This window comes from Semicossyphus pulcher, unplaced genomic scaffold (assembly GCF_022749685.1).
Source record: "Semicossyphus pulcher isolate SPU_LCO1_2020_fin unplaced genomic scaffold, fSemPul1.0.p SCAF_11, whole genome shotgun sequence".
Classification (NCBI taxonomy): domain Eukaryota; kingdom Metazoa; phylum Chordata; class Actinopteri; order Labriformes; family Labridae; genus Semicossyphus; species Semicossyphus pulcher.
Window position 1 is genome coordinate 18710550 of NW_027211615.1, and position 17928 is coordinate 18728477.

A 17928-nucleotide genomic window follows, 5' to 3' on the forward strand; every position below is an offset into this window, starting at 1 on the left:
ACACTCACTCATATCATTATATAACTATAATAAATGTCAAGGTACATACTTGTACTCCATGTACAGTCCATCATCAGAACAGTTTTTCACACTTCTTTTTTTGCTGAAACTGAAATATAAATAAACTGATGTAGCTGAGCTCATATAATATCTTTTCTCAAAGAACAAATGATTCTTTGTAAATCCTCATGCGTCTGAATTACAGCCAATTAAAGATGAGAAAATATTCACCTAACGAGATTCCCCCAATGTTTGTTTACTGTCAAATAAAGTGCCTGGAGTGCCAACAGTGTTGGCCAGTAAACTGATCTCTCCATAAAGTGCCATTTGTTAGGCAATTATCTTTATCCTACCAAGCAGAAAATAACTTGCAGAATGGTGAGGTGTGCTGGTGCGAGGCTCATAACACCATGCAGACACTATAATGAGGCAGCTCTTTACAGGGGGAAAGAGGGGGGTCCTGGCCCCCCTGAGGAAAATCTAACAGCCAAAGGCAATTTACAGACGCCTTCAACTTCCATGATGACTATTTGAGTTTTACAATGGAAACAAACACGGTCTTCAATGGCTGGATGTCGGTGTGGGTCAGACAGTCAGTGGTTGGCTGGTGGCATAGAAATCAAGCACAGACCTGACTGTGCTTAGCTGCTGTTAAAAAGTAGTTAGGAGATGTTCATGTGCTGGTTTTGCTGTAACAGAGTTCAGAAGCCCACAAGACCCCAGGAAGCCGTTAAGGTCGACCACTTTGTACTTCTCATAGTAACAACAATCAGACTTGTCTCCAGCAGTCATTTGTTTGGAAACATGATGGAGTGGGTGTGTGTGTGTTGGTTGGGTGGGTTGTTGGGTGGGTGGGTGGGTTGTTGGGTGTGTGTGTGTGTGTGTGCGCGCGCGCGTGTGCGTACCAGCAGATAGCCTCGGCCGAGTCCTGGGCGTCTGCATCTCCTGCCGCGCGTGGGGCAGCATGTGATAGCGCTTGGCCTCGTTGACCAGATCACGACACGCCTCAGATGATTTGATCAGCTCCTCGTTATCCACCACGTTGAGCAGGTAGGACGGGTGGATGAAGGGAAGACGCACCACCGCCAGCAGCTCCGACAAATTCTGAGAAGACAGACATGAAAGGAGAGAGAAAGACGGATAAGAGGTTGGTGGCTGAAATAAATGAGTGATGGTGAAACAACAAAGGCAAAAGTCACAGTGGATCAGACGTTCACAGTTGGATTTACCTTTGTCTTTGATTTGTCTTTGTTGCTGTTTTAAATTTTTCATAAATGAACACAGTAAAAGCAGCTCTCATGTTTGATAAAAGCCCAGGCTGTTAGAGAGAGGAAACCGGATGTAGTGAGACCATTAGATCAGTTACTGTCAGTTTCAGACTCTCAGAGCTTCAGGTCAACATCCTGCAGGTCCACGTTTTCTATTTCTATAAATGTGCAGGATGAAATACTTTGGCAGAGATGAAAAGACAAGAAAACATCTCTCTTTATGTACAGAACATTGCAGGCTTCCACCTTCTGCTTCTGATTTTTCCTCTTCTCAAATTAAATCTTCAGACAGACAGCTGATGTGTTTCTGCAGCTACATTAAGACCCAGTTCTGGTTAATCACAACCTATTCAAGCTGGGAGACGACCCAAAGCAGGATGTTGCAGGAGCATCAGGAAAAAGTTTCAGGGTCAAGAGAAAAAATAAAGACCTGTAAGATTTTTAAGATGCTTATAATTGAACTACTGCAACAAATATTTGTGTTCATGGTTGTTTTGTTGTTGCCTGGTCATACTTTCATGTCTGCTTATACTGTATAGGTATTCAGACACAAAAGCAGGACCGACTGTTGCCATGGCAACCCTGTCTATAGCTCTGCCTGCCAAAAGTTTTTTTATTATCCAAGTGTGCATGTAGAAGTGTATGTGTGGCAATCCGTGCCCCCCATGGGAGTCTGACGTAGGGCGACAGTAAAAGCTGTAAACAAGCCTGGACGGAGCGACAGAGAGCTGGGTGGAGGATTGACCCCCCCTGACCCTTCAGTTCAAAGTGACGTGACCGTGAGCCGCGCTGGGAGGAGAGCGACAAAACAACAGCCTCATAGAAACATTATTCAGGGGAGAACACATGATAAGCTGACACTCTGCCTCAGCATCTCTTGTTTCATCCGGCATGAGTCCGATCTGTTTGTGACTGATGTCCTGGCACCAGAGAGGAGGGAATAAGAGAACAGAGGAAGAGACAAAGTGGAGGAGAGTGGAAGGAGGCTAAAGAAAAGAGAAGACAACTGAAGTGAAAACAAGAAGATGAGAGAGGATGTAAATGTTCCAAGGCAGTCTGGGATATCTGATGATGACAGTTCCTCTCTACGAGCGCTCGGAGCCAAACTCCTTCCTGCAGATGGGACTGTCTGCATGCCTCCTCCATGAACGTACACAGCTTACCCAACAGTTTATCAGCTCAGTACCCACAGAAACACTGGCCATTGCTCTCAGTGTGTTTCGTAGCTTGCTTTGACATTACCTTCTTGCTGAGGTGCCAGAATATTCTTCAGGGAAGAGTCTCTGCCTCAGGAGAAGCTACGACTTCCAATTAAAGTCCCCCACGGTGGGAGATTTGCCCCACTAGTTACTGAGTCATGTCACACTCAAATGAAGGAGACTTCAGCTTCAGGCTGACTGCTCTTACTTTTCTATTACAAGCTACTTTTCTCCAGGTCTGACATCACCTACTTTAGTGTTATGACACTGAATCATTAATGCCAGTAATCCAGTGCTGACTAATTTAAAATGCAAACATTGGACACTTATCTTGTTAGTCAAATATGCTATTAATTAGACCATTCTGTAGAGGAATAAACTCCATTCTGTTATATTTAAAGTCCATTTGTCTAATGTAATCTTACATTAGCATCTGCAGGTCGTCTGAAAAAGGTCCACTACTGACCGTTCTGACCCTCAGAGCTAAATTAAAGCTGTATGTGGGGCAGCTTCAGCCAGGTGGTGCCCTTAGTGGCACAGCAGGAATACATGTCCTGAAAATCTGTAGGTGTATGTGGAAATCTTGCTCCTATTTGGAACAGCAGGTGGACAGTCTTCTTTTAGTTGCTAATTGCATGTTGCATGAAATCCATCCAACCTTGGCGCACTGAAAACTCTCTCTCTCTGAGTCTCTCACTTCTTTTTAACTTTCTGTCTCACTCTGCAGCTCCATTCCTGCTCCTCGCTCTTCCTCCCACACATGCATATATATCAGGATGGAAAAGAGGGAGAGGTGAACGCTCGTTGTTAATATTCAAATCCAAAGTGTCCAAAGACTGCACAAAAAAAGATTCATGCTTTGTAACAGACATTGAAACTACTTAAGCAGGAATAATTGCAGATAGATGTTGTTATGCAGTGAATTTTCCTATACTTTGGGTGTTATATAAGCTACTTTTTATTTGCTTGCAGTTTTAGTTTTGCACACTGTCCATTAAACATTATGCAAAGTATAAGGCAGATGGATCAATTATTGTACCACCTTGACTAATCCAATGCATTTATGCAAATCTAATTCATGTATAATGTGAGACTTGGCAGTTCACTCTATTTATTCTTTGTCGTGTTAATTACAATGTTGTCTCTTTTCAATCACTGTCACTTAGTGAACACACTTAATCATCATGTGTGGGAGGATTCATTTAATGTTTGCTTTCAAATACCCCTGTGTACCTGTGCCTGTAGCTTACCAATCAAAAAAAAACATATGTAACAGGTGAGCATGTTAGCCATGCTAGCAAAAAGACTTTAGCAAAGTCAGCGTTGGTCTGTCATTTTTTATAAACTGAAATGCTATTTGCACTTTGTACTAACATGGAAAATGCTCATGTCTATGTGTGTGAAACAAACAAGGTAAATGAGAGTCTTACACCACTCAGACCAACTACTCCTCCGCCACTCCTCTCCAACAAGCTCTCGAGCGATCACTCTCTCATGCACAGGCAGCACAGGGAATGTGTCCCTGCAGACAAATGGTGTGACCTGTCATTTTCATCCTCTCGCCTCCTCATGCGTGCAATCCTTATTTGCTTCTAAACAGAGATAGAGACTAAAAAAAGCTACTGTGCCGACTGAAAGACACCAAGCCTTCTGTGCATTTAAAGATAACATGCCATGATCTTCAGTTTCATTCTTAATGAGGAGTTCAGTGTTTTTTTAACACCTGGAACATATGGAAAGAGTATCCACAAGAGTCTGAGGACAGATGGAGACGCAGCTGTTAGTTTATCTGTCCACACGCACTGTTTTCCACTCTTGGACAAGGATCATTTATGAGGAGTGCATATGCTTATCCACTTGTATTCTGACATATAACCCAGATAGCATAATGTGACTTCACCTCTGTAATGGTCTCTATGTTGCACACAATCACACCAGGTCAACAGTCTCAGTGCCAGCAGCTGCAAATGTCCTGCAGAACTGTCAGAATGCATCAATTGCAAGGAAGATGCTGCTGACTCTCTCACACACACACACACACACACACACACACACACACACACACACACACACACGCACACGCACGTGCACACACACACAGGCAGGTGGACAGGGGATGTGAATGGGTTGAGTCTGGTGAAAGGCAGGGATAATGTGTCTCACAGGGAGCCTCTCAGATCTGTCAGAGGCAGCAGAGAAGCAGCCGGGAAGCTGACATCGCCTAACGCAGATGACAAATGTCCACCGAGCATTTCCCATCCGACTACTGTCAGTGAGGACTAACACCTCTCACTGTGTGTGTGTTTTGAGTCAGTGCCACAGCGTAAAATAAATGACACATGAGCGGTCACATCTATTTGCTTTGCTTTGAGCAGACAGGAGTATGCGTCTGCTTAAAAAATGAAAAATGGGCAATCTGATGCTTAAAAGCTCTGTATGAACAATAATTAAACACACTCACTGACTCACAAGTGTGTGTTCATAAGAGCGCATGCCCATGTTAAGCCTCACAGCGCTCACAAACCCAGTCAGCTGAAATGACCAGCGCTCAGTGTCCTTTGAGTGTGTGCAGGTTTATGTGTGAAAACACATGTGTGAGCTCTTTCTTCTGGTGACACATAATAGAGTAAAATATGCTCTCCAAAGTGGCTCTTCTTTTGGGTTCAAGAGAAGCTTTTGCTGAGTGTGTTTGTGAGTTTATGCATCTGCATGACTTTGTGTGCGTGTCAGCCTGAAGGACGGATGGGGGGAGGGAGAGAGGTGTCGCGGATGACACGGCTGACAGGTGCAATGTGTTCTCCTCTGAGGTCTGTTTCAGCATGACTTCATAAAGAACAAGACTAGGTCAAAACCTAGTATGTGGCTGACTGCATCAGGTCAATGTGCGCTTTTGTGGGCAACACTGGAAGCATGGCGTGTGAGCGACGTGTTCATTTTCATTTGAAATGAATGACAACAGATGAGTCTTCACACTGCTGGCATGACATGCGCCGAAAATGTAGAGAATAGGAGGGTACGCCTATTCTTACCGCGAGCCGCACACGTTTCTCGGCCAAATACACGGTGAAAATGAATTGTGATGAGACCTATGGATCTCTGACAGCAATATTAACATATCTTCATGTAGTAAAAGTCACAGGCATGGAAAGTAAAATAGGTCAACACTTCCGGTATGCTTTTTCAAAGTAAAAGCACGATCTGGAATTCTGACTCCCCTCGTTTGTACACAATGCTTTTATTTTCAAGTGTTTCCCAGGCCGTTGTTGTTATTTTTTTAAACTTTATTTGGCTCTGAAAGTACCGTCACTCACTCCTCTCAGTCAGTCACATACAGAACCACGTGTAGGGCTGACCCCCGCAGTCAGCCAAAAAAGAAAGACGCTTCTTTAAGCTCACTGATTACAAAATATATCTTGGTATGAACTTCTGCTCGCTATGTATTGACATTAAAGCTTCTGTGAAGATTCTCAACTCACTAAATTATCTTGGACATCGAGCAGTATCTAGCAACTTTCTGCTTAATTTCTAGGATATCAAAAAATATATTCTTTAAACCTGTAGGGTCATTTTTTTGTTCTCTATTCGTCATATAGCTCATGCAACCCCTGTGTGTTTACAAGAGCAGCCAGTGGAAATGAGACGTCTCTGACTCGCTCTGGATATGCAGCAGCTGCGGTCGAGTGACTGCGGTTCAACTGGCTGCACACATCAGGACTGCGGGCGCTCTGGGACGACAAAGGACACAGATGAGGATGGAGGTCTGGAGTTCAGTGGCCTGCATCAGATCCTGTCCACTCTCTAATATGCTGAGTCGCACCAGGGTCGAGTGACAGTCTTGTGTGAACGTTTGAGCACAGGAATGAGATAAGAAGAGGGACATCCTGTGCATTTTGTGTGATTCTCTACGATTGTGTTGCATGAGTGTGAGGAAAAGAGGAGAGTAAGAAAAGAAGCAGAGAGGAAAGCAAAGATTGCCGGCTGCATTAATCTCCATTATGAGGCTTTGTCTCTATATCTGTCACAGATCACACTGGCCATGACGTAAAAGTTCATTTTGTCTCACTCTACAATAGTTTCAGTTTCCTCTTCAAGCATGATCAATGTGACATAAAGCTCCTGATCCCAAAAAAACATTAATCTTTTCTGTGGGTCCACGATGATGAAAAGTTGTTCTAAACTTGGAGCTTAAAAAGAGAACGACTAAATTAAAAGTGATGCTTGTGGTGAAAGGGTCATTTGTAGTTTTGAAGGTAAATGAATCGTAAAACTGGGAGGAAAACTCGGTTTATATCTTCACACAGCCTCAAAGCATTTCTGTCCTTTTAGTTATTTTCTGCTCTGACTGCAGAATGATGACATCATTTGTTCTGGATAATGATTTTTCTCCTCTTAATGAGAGCTGGAGGCTAAAATCAGGCTGGAGGGAGCTGCAAGTGTCCAGGCAGGTCATTATTGTTTGTGATGAGTGGACAGCGGGTCCTTGCTGATGACACGGCTGGCCTTTTTTAACTGTCCTTTTAGTCGGCCACTTTCCAAAGAGCCAATTAATCAGCCTCTTTTGTCAGGTTGAGTCACCTGGCGAGATAGGATCCTTTATAAAAATGTGTCGAAGTGAGGCCTAATGGAGGTCCTATTCAGGGATTTGGCAGAGCCCGGCCTGTTATAATTGGAGCCATGTGTCTGTGGTCGTCACACTAAAGACTGCTGGCTGAGAGGAAGGACAGGTCTCTGTCCGTCAGCACCTTCACAGAGGAAACATTAAGCAGCTTCCAGCCTTTTGTTTATGGAACTAATGGAGCCACTGTCTTTAAGACTGAAATTGTTAACCCAATTGTCTCGCCTCACACAGTTCTGGCCTCCACGTCGCCCATAAAAACCTGATCATGGACACCTCGTCGTACCTCGTATCCCAAACATAAAGAAACAAGAGGAAACAGTTAGCCTGGCTCTGTCCAAAAGTAAAAACAAAATTCACCTGAGAAGCAAGTTTGTTTCTTTTTCTTCTAAAGACTCTGAAACTCTCCTATACTCTAAACTCCACAATGAGACAGAAACAGACGCATGCAGGGCGTCACACCTTCAATGATCTTCAATCAAAGAAAACTATAGCAGCTCTCTTCCTTCACTCAGTGTCTTTGTGTCTCATAACAAACTATTATTAACGCTCAAACGCTCTCCCTCTGTCTCTAAGCGATGTCCGGGCCTCGTTTCCTGGTGCCATCAGATGTTAGTGACAGCCCAGCAGAGAGAGAAAATTACATATTATTTACCCAGCGCCTTCAATATGCCACTTTTCCACTCTATAGCCTGCAGCTTACAACTCACAGCACATGCACAGACACACAAGCCTACAGAGACACAAAGATCAATGCAAACGCACACAAACTTAGCTGAAGGCGGAAAGCTTTTCCTCCGCCTGCCTGAGTTTCTCAGCAGTGCTGTGACTTCCTTCCTGACATGTCATTAAAAAGTGTCACGGGTTCTGGGGGAGTGATTTCCTGCTGCTCTCTGACTCCACACGGGCTGAAGGGATGCAGGAGAGGGAGGGTGGTAGTGATGAGCCGATGCTGGACCACGCATGTAAACTGAACCTTCAGGGTCACATAACCTCCTCCTGAGGCATGATGGGAGCAGACTACACTCTCTCTGCTCTCCTCCTCTCCTGTCCTCTCTGCAGGCTGGCTGGTTGTTTTTCTCAGTCACACACAGACGGGAGATTTGAGCTTGACCGAGAGCTCAAACACATCTCTGCTGCCTGGATGTCATGGCTGAGCACAGGAAACATCCGTTAGCTATCAGATTAGAACACAGAGGCTCTTTTTCCATTTATTTTCCTCTTTTCTCCATCACTGCTCGCTCCTTTCTGTCGTGCTCCGCTTCTTCCTCTCGCTCCAACTCTCTTCCCGCCCCTTCTTCTCGTCTCTCTCTCTCCCTCTCTCTCTCTTCAGAGACGGGGTGACCCGTGTGTCTCGTCTCAGGAACCAGTGCGCTGGGCTGTTAAGACAACCGAGGAAAATGTCCCATTTCTTTTCCTTCTTTCTACTTCAGCTGAGTGAGTCACCTCTGCACCTCTCCATCAGATCGTGAATCTGCCAGACGGAGCTGGATGGAGATTTTTTGATGCAGATGACAGAGATCACATGTTCTCCTGAAAACTGTGCATCAGCCTTGTTGTGAAACTTTTATTTGGACTTACCTAATGTCTGCAGCTCACCATCTGTTTTTAATGGTTATCTGTTTTGTGTTTCACTCAATACTTCACTACAGAACACTCAGTAGGCCTGATGGATTTAACCATAATCTCACAGTGCCACATATCAAAGGATAACTGCTAAATGTTTAATCCAGAAGGTAAAAAGATCTAATATTGACGTCCCGCCTCATTAAAGTTGGTGCCAATAAAGCAGCATTGATTTGGGAGGTCTGCACTGAATGTGATCCAGCTGATACGAGGCAGTTCTTCCTCTCTTGCTGCTTGATGAGGAGTCATTACTCTGAATGAACTCCTCCACTGATGGACCGCTGTAATTTATCTGATAATAATCTCACCTCCACTTTTAAGCAGCTATAAAATACTTTAAAATCATCAGTTTAAATTCATCGTTTTGTGTCTGAATCCATAAAAATCTCATGACTGAGTTTTTTTACCTGCTGGATGGATATCCGTCTACAGTGAGTCCATTTTCTTTTTCATGGATTTGGGCCGACGCTCTGACCTCGAGGCTTATCGATTCCACGTTTGTTAAAAGTTGACATGCTGTATCTCATTGAGTTACATATCTACAGGAAGAAGCCTTTGATTGTGATGAACAGCCTCCAGGAATAAATCAAACAGCTGTTAGGCACACAGAAAAAGGACTGAGGATGTTTCTGTGTTTGTTGGTTTTCCTGCAGTACAGTGTGTCACAAACAAATGAAGTGTAACTAAGAATAGAGCTCATTCTGAGGACAAAGCACTCCTGGGATTATAAACAACTGCTGTGTTAGGCTGCATCTGAAGCACAGAGCTGATGAACACGAGCCAGAGAGAACAAGGAGTCACATGTCTGCTGATTATGCTGTGTGTACCTCTCAGAGCTGACAGGGAGAGTCGATAGAACAAACACACCAATACAGCTCTGCAGAGATACAGTATCTGTACTGTCAGAGGTAACAAGGGCTTTACCTCATGAAACACATACATGTGCTCATTTTAAAGTACACTGTAGCATCTGAGCAGAGCAGAAGCACGCTTCACAAACACAGTCATCAGCTCTCTTTTTTATTACCTGCACTCTGGAGTCGGGCTCTTGTTTGACCCATTTGATGACCGTCTCGTAGACCAGCTCCTCAGCCTTGGTGTTGAGACTGTCGTTGGACAGGTAGGACACCAGGTCCTCCTTGGACACACTCAAGATCTCTTCCTGTCCTGCAACCTGGAGACAAACAAACTCGTCATTACTCGGCACTACTCGTCCTCATCACTTGTGAAGAAGCTTTAAAGGCGCCTGTAGGCCTGTTTTTGAGGTTTGGACAGAGCTAAGCTAGCTGTTTTCCTTTGTTTACAGTCTTTACACAAAGCTAAGCTAATGTCTCCTGGTTGTAGTTTCACTTTCATGGTCATTCTTAAGAGCGGTATTGATCTTTTCATCTACAGTAACTCTCAGCAAGAAGCCAAAAACTGAACTTAAAGAATGAATGAATGGATCGTTGGAAAGATGATAAATCTGTACCCACCTCGGGGAAGTTCTGCAGAGCAAAAGCTTTGGCCATGTTATGGAGCTCGGTGCAACTCATGGCTTCAGCCATGGCCAGCACTCCCAGGCAGTTAGCTGCAGTCAGCTGTTTCTCTGCAGTCAGTAAACCAGGTCAGAGACAGACAGAGAGAGGACAGAGAAACCAAAGAGAGAGAGAGACAGAGACACAGGCAGATTGATTAAGAAAAACAAACACCATCACACATCCATAAAGAGGTCACAGACGTATAAAAGCTAACACAGATAGAAAAAGCAGCTGCAGGCAGCACAGACTCAGAGCCTAACAGGGTGTGTATCTGCCTGAGACTAAGAGGCAACAAGTACAAGAACTCAAAACAGCTCAGAGAACAAACAACAGGGAGAATCGATCGCTCACAGCCCAGGCAGGAGGTGCCGGATGTCAGCGAGCGGGATTTGGGACTAGCTGGGCCACTTTAAAGAAGTCTTGTCAGATCTTATAGTATAATGCACAGACACAAACATACGCACGCACACACACAGACACAGACAGAGACACAAACACAGACACACACACACACACAGACACACACACACACACAGACACACAGACACACAGACACACAGACACACAGACACACAGACACACACACACACACACACTGAATGAAACTGTCCTGATAGCCAGGCAAGCAGGGAGAAGACTTACTCTGCGGTCTGTGATCTCTTGTAAGAGTGCAGCATTTAACGTGCTGTGTCTGTAATTCTACTTTTTTAACACAAAACATCATTCATCACATGCGAGGGAAATGTTATGGTCGTGTACTTCACACAGACAAACACACACACACACACACACCTGCAGGCAAACACACAGATGAAGTGGGTCAGCGGCCACTGAAACATCCTGATTAAACAACAGTCATCAGACAGAAGCAAGAGCAGGTCTTTTATCAGTGAACACAAAGTCTGAGAGTCTTTCCTAAACAAATATCAGTCAATAAAGGTCACCTCACATCTGTTCAATCACAACCAAACTAAAGCTAAAGCACAGAGTGAATAAAAGTGGGCCTCATGCTGCATCAAAGTGGGGACTCTGGGCGACACTAAAGGCTGAAAATGTCCCTCTGTTCTGCCATTTGAGCAGATGAAGAGTTATTTCACTGTGCATGCTCGCACACTGGGAACATCGTGTTGCTCACTCCTTTCATCAGTTTCTTCAATGATAGACAGACGGGTCTCTAGTTTACTTTGGTGCACAAATGTGAGTCTGACAAATTAAGACCTTTACAATTGTTGCAAATATCTTGGATTATTCACATTAAATCTTCTGTTAGTAAAAGAGTCATGATTCCTCTCAGAGCTGCAGGAACACAAAAAGTGTTTTTATTTGCTTGAATCTAAAGTTCTGTGAATAAAAGTCAAAGGGGTGAAAGTAGGTGGAGGAGATGTTTGCTGTTCCTCCTCAGTGTATTTGTTACAAACTTCAATAACATCTGACACAGTATCAATTTCTCTTCTCTCAAGGACACGACACACACGCACCTGTATTTCTCCCCTCACATCACCTGAAATGTCAGCAATCTTGTCCAGGAAGAATTGACGTCTCACTGGTAATGAAGTTTACAAATGGCTTCCCTGTTTTCCCCAAATCAATCAATAACATGCTGCTGGTTCTCTTTTACTTTCTTTTCACTGCAATCCAGCCACTGACATTTTTAATAACATGCACTTCCCTTGTGTTACAGACACACAATACAATGTATTAACAAGAACGTGACAAAACCTGACATTTGCAGCTTTTTTGGTATGTAACCCACTAAAATCTGGAACATGCCATTTGCTTGATGTGACCCTTTGAAGCTCTCAAGCCCTCCTCCTTTGCTGTACTTTCCTCACTAAGTAACAATCTGTTTGGCTATTTCTTGATTCCATCACCGTTCAGGTCAGACAATTTGACATTTAAAGCTGCAGTAGGTAAGATGGAGAAGAAAGCGGACTTTGCTTCTAAATTTGAAAGATTACAACCTCCAGGTCCCTCCCCCTCTGTCTCCAAAGCCCTCCCTGCAGATGAGGCTATCATTGGCGCGAAGGCTAGTAACCACAGCAACTGAAGGAGCCAGATATACACTGTGTAAAAACGTGAAACAACCGCAGCCTATGTATACACCACTTACACTATTGAAGCAGAAACACATCAAACCAGTGGCAAAACCACCAGCACTTAGTTTGCTAACAGAGACTGTGGAAAAAACAGCAGCAACTAAGCAGTAACACACTGACCTGGGCACTTCACAGAGATATTTTCAGACACTCCGCCATGAAACAACGCTGAACAGCAGCCACATTGAGAACAACCTAACGTTAGCCCGACTGCAACACCTACACAACACAACCTCACAGTAACCGCAGACATCTTAGCAGTTCTTCTTAGTTTGAGCAAATATGACAAAAAGTGAGTTTTAATAATGTTACCTACAACAGCTTTAAGTGACAATTGTTCCCTGACCTTTTTATAAATGTGCCCCTGTGTTTGGCCCCGTCCACTGGGATGAGAGGCACCGTGCCCGACTGAGAGCGTCAGCAGGCAGGATTCTCACACAGCTGCTCGCTTTGGAAACACGACAGAAAGGAGCGTGATGTCCCAGAGACGGAGAGGAAATTATATCCAGCGCAAGATGTTCTGCCAGGTTGTGCATGAACAATGAAAAAGAATGAGAATACAAGCAGTTGTAGACGCTGCATGTAGCTGAAAAGGCTGCGTAGAAATCAGATGTAATATGCCTGCAAGCACGCTGATGTAAGCGTATGACACACACACACACACACACACACATACACACACACACACTGCTCCTACCTAGGAAGGAGACGCAGACTTTACAGAAGGTGTTGAACTGGAACTTGTTGGCGGCCTCCAGCAGCGTCTTGGCGTTGGCCGAGTCGATGACCAGCGATCCCGTGTAGACAAACTCCAGCAGCAGCTCCAGCACGTCGGCGCTGATGTTGCTCATGTTCAGCTCCAGCACCTTCCCGCTCCTTGTCTCCCCCAACGACCTGAGCAACCAATCAGGGCAGAGAGAGATGAGTTAGGGATGCTCTGAGAGGAAAAGTGAAGAAACAAATAAACAAAAAGAAGAAGAGGAGAGGGACACAGATACAACACGAACACACAAACACAGCTGGGCCAGTACGAGAGTGGGGAGAAAAGAAGAGAATCGTTACACAAGAAGAACTTAAAGTGAAAAAGGGACAGAAACACAACTTTGGATGGTTTCTACTTTTCTATGGAGCGAGCACATTTTAACTATGTTGCTGCATCTGAAACAAAACGTCCTCTCTGAACAAAGATTAGGCAAACACACGTTATTGCTTTGTTTCATGCTTTTCACGTGTGTCTTCATGTATGCAGAGTTTTAGAGGTGGACATGCATACATGGCAGGGTACATCTGAGCTATCAGACAGAAAACAGAGAGACACAAAGTGACAGCACAGCTCAAACACTGACATGTGACAGAATGTAAAGGATGCTGGTTAAAGCGTGTTGGACTGGAGAGCTCTCGCTGTGTGTGAGTCTACAAGCTGCTGCCGTGTGCGTGTTGGATATCAGAGCAGAGTATCCACTCAGACTGGCGTGGTGTAAGAGGTGCCAGGGAGTGCTTGTGTGAGCAAATTAAACAGAATATGATCCTTCGTAATGCAGAGCCTGAGATGTGCAGGGGGAGTGGGGAGGGTCTGCTTTCAGAACGGGGCCACGTTGTGACTTCAGCCGGATCAAATGTCAGAGATGAGTTCACATGCAGGATCCCCCCGCTGAGGTATGAGAGAGTTAAATAACAGCTCACCACCCGTGTTTAATGTCCCATGTGAAACAATAATCCACTCAAGGGCAAAATAAATGGAATCAAAGCTCTGCCCCCACGACTATGTCTCTCTTCCTGCAGCTACGGACATCAATATGAAAAGTAGCCTCCATGAAGATGGATGGAGGCTGTTTGCTTCTGTCACTCATGAAAGTGCAATTATACAGCGCTGTGTGTTTCTGTGTGTGTGTGTGTGCGTGTGTGTGTGTGTTTTCCCTTTTCTGTTGAACCCAGTTTGCTGGATGAGAAGTCCTGACAAACAGTCAGCATTTAGTGAGACACAGACAGCAAAACAAACACATGAGACAGGTGGATGAAATGTTAGAGTGAAGATGAGAGAGGAGAGGTTGGAGGCAGGGTGAGACGGTCCTTCCACAGGGAGCCAGCAGCCATCCTTCTGAGGGAGGGGTCGGGTTGTTCCATGACTGTGCCTTGGTCTTTTAAATAAGAGATAATCCCACCTCCAACAAATATCCACCATCACACCTAAACAGAACTTTGTCCCCGCTGCAATACTCATCAGCAGCCTGTAGTGTATGAACTGAGACATTAGTCGTCATGTTAAAGCGACTCAGGAGGTGAGAGGGGAGAAGGACATCCAGAAATAAACTCAAAGACAAGAACATTTGTCTCTGGATGGAAAAACCAACGTAGTGACTCTTTTTCCTCCTGCAAAGCAAAAAGCCACAGAGTGTTATTGGGGGAGGGGGGCAGGTAGTGAGACAGAGAGAGGGGAGGGGGAGTGATGTTCAGGGTGATGGAGGGAGAAGAGAGGTAAAAATAAAAGAAGAGCTGCTCATCAACCTGCTCAATTAGTGCAACAGGAAGCAGCTCGAGTGGCAGCTTGTTTTGTCTGAGCACTTATGTTATGGACTTTTTCCTGAGCTTCTAAAAAGAGGTGGATATTTATGCTGCGTCTGATTGAAGACATGAGTCTAAATAGTGAGAGAGGGAGTCAGGGAGGACAGGAGAGACAGAGGAGGAGACAGAGGAGGAGAGAGATGGGAGGGTGAGGGGGGAGAAAAGAGGATGGGCACACTCAGGCAAAGAAATGTGTTTGTGAAAAATGGACCACTTATTCAAGAGGAAGTCTGAAAATCAGCAGAGACCGTCAGAACGGTGGTGAGCAGAGGAGAGAAAGGAGGGGAGCTGTAACACACACACACACACACACACACACACACACACACTAAAAGTAGCCCATTTACGGGGAATACATTTAGCTTGTTCTTACAAGACCATCTATTCTGTGGAAGTACTCACACTACAGAGAAATGTGAGGATAGAAGATTATTCAAATGCAAAGCCTGCACTGTCTGCGCTAAACTTGGCTGCATTCACATGTTCTGTCACATCATGAATCAGAAATAAATTATGAAAACAAACTTAATGTTTCAGCTTTATCACAGCTAGGATTTATGTTTAGTTTTATGTTATTGAGGTCATAAAATAAGCTATAATATAGGAGACATGGCCTTCTGTTGAGAACAAAAAAGGACAAGAAGGACAGGGTGACAGGTGGAGATCCACTTATGAACAAAGGATCATAAACATGAGGAAAAAAACAACATAGCTAGTGTCACAAGAGGTAAATGGGAGTAATTTGGGTGAACTGGCCCTTTAAATACAGCGAGTCAGAGCAATGTTCTAATTGAAATGTGATGGGAGTATTACATAGTCCTGCAGTGTTCACACAGGGCCGACACTGTAATGGGCTTTAACACAGCTCTCTACCAGCTCAGAGTCACAACACTCTCTGACTCGCATGCAGAGAAAACTTCTGGTCTGACACACAGAGAGAGAAACAAACAGCATGAAAGCATGAGTCAGGACTGCTCAGAGACTCTGGAGCTTTTAACATCACTGTGGTGCAGAGATACAGGAGCCATAAATTAAATGCCTGCAGAGCACACTTATTGGAAAACCTCGAGGGGTAAAATGGAATTAAAGGGGAGGGTAATGGGTTTTTGGGCGGGGGGCTAAGGTGGTCGTGTCAAACATTTAGAAGTGGCACTACATCCTTCAGGTTTCATGGGATAAGATCCCAGGTTGAATGAATACATACTGCAGGGGGGCGTTAATGCTTTAGTTGAGTGTTAGCAGAGCTGGAGCAAACGTCTGTGTGGAGAGGATCATGACTTTATTTCATTAAACCAAATGTGTTAGTTATACTAACAATAAGTTTTTCCCTAATGTGAAGTCAAATGAGATGATTTTTCTATTTTTGCACATCAAATGAAAGATAACAGTATTATGAGAATAAATCAAAGTAGTTTTTTAATTCATTAACCAATTAATGAGAATTTGCTCTATTAAACAGTCAAATGAAACAGGATCAATCAGACACTGTAGCAGCAGCAGGCATGAGCAGGAGCTCCTCTGGGAGCCCTGCTGTATTTCAGGGCCCTGTCTTTACACAACAATGATTCTGTGGCGGATAAAGAGATGCAGACGAGAACATCTGATGGACAGGTTGACCAGAGTGGGGGCTTCAGTTCCCTCCAAAGTCGCTTCAGTTTCTCAGACAGCTCTTTGCTATTGTCAAGGTCCAAAGGAGGACTCTGTGTCTCTCTCTTATTCAGAGCGGAGCTGTCATGGAGATGAGTGGTCCTGCTACAGATGAGGCTCTGTGGCTCCTCTACCTCTGTTCTCTCTCTGGTCTTCCTCACTCCATTTCCATTCAGGAGGAAAAATAGTATTAGCAGTGGGATAAGGGTGGGGCAGCTGAAAAGCAGCTCTTGTCTCTTTGATGAGCTTCACAGTGGAGGCAGCTTGGCTGCAGGGCAAAGTAGACAGTACAGCTATGGCTAGCAACTTCCTAGCCATTAAAACGTAAACAAACACACAATTACTCACACAAACACACAACCAAGGCAGCAGATAAACTTTGGGTCCAGCGGACTCTCTATTCAGCCACACACCTGTCAGGGTTTGAAATAAGGATGAGGACATGAGGGAATTATGGCATTCCCTCTCCGGAAAACTAGGCAGATAAAAAAAGACATCCATCTCACTTCACACACTCACACTTGTGCGCACACACATCTAGAGACACTTAAAAGGTCTGTGCCTGACACACGCACGCACATGCAGACAAGCACCCGCAAAAACTAAACAACACATGAAGACAAAAAATATGAGTACGAAGGACAGGATACTCTGGGAATACTTAGATCCACATCAAAGGAACACATTAGTGAAGGGTGGCGTTATTAGCAGCATAAACTGAAGAATTATCAACAGAAAAATAAAGTACCTTTAGAGACTAAAACCCCTGTGCCCACAGAAGACAGCGTGTCTTTGGTGAATTACCACCCAAAGTGTAGAATGTGTGATTCTGTTGTTTGGCCCTTTGGTGAGTTTTCAAACATCCCCAGTCATGGAACATTTTCACTGCTCATTAAAATGGAAATGAGGTTAAATGGCCCTACATGTGGAGGAAAGGTAATGACCAGGTTTGACCTTTATTCTCTGCTTTCAGATACATTCATTTGAGCGGGAAGAGGAAGGAATGGCTGCTGGCCCTGTGCTAGGAACCAAAGTCTTCACACACCTGCAAGAGAGAGAGGGGAAGGGAAAAGAAGCGACACAAATGCGCCCTATGAAAAGAACAGATTGGATCAACAGCTGGTGGGAGGGGGGAAGAGAAGGCAAACCTTTTGACCAGGTCCTTGAAATACAAGCTGCAGGAAGCTACAACATTTTGGTGGACTTCAAACTCTTTGCCTTCAACAATTATTTTCAGGTCTGTAAACTCTTTGGCTCTGCGCTGCTGGTTCAACTCCTTCAACATCTCTGTAGAACAAGAAGAACAAACAGACAACGCCACATTTGGGTTTAGAAATGTTTCACTCTTCTGTACAAACATGAGCAACAATAACATGACAACAAGAAACAGAACAC

The 17928-nt window shown here is 44.4% G+C and overlaps 1 protein-coding gene across 1 annotated transcript in view; it reads right to left on the minus strand.

Annotated features, from left to right (window-relative positions):
• LOC138612876 (kelch-like protein 29) overlaps window positions 1–17928 on the minus strand; it is an 86840-nt gene that overhangs the window by 30592 nt on the left and 38320 nt on the right. The window contains exons 4-8 of the mRNA XM_069686384.1: window positions 17682–17820; window positions 13022–13218; window positions 10184–10296; window positions 9736–9882; window positions 906–1104 (exon numbers count right to left, since the gene is read on the minus strand). Of these exons, the coding sequence (XP_069542485.1) occupies window positions 906–1104; window positions 9736–9882; window positions 10184–10296; window positions 13022–13218; window positions 17682–17820 (795 nt within the window). The remainder of the gene's footprint in view (window positions 1–905; window positions 1105–9735; window positions 9883–10183; window positions 10297–13021; window positions 13219–17681; window positions 17821–17928) is intronic.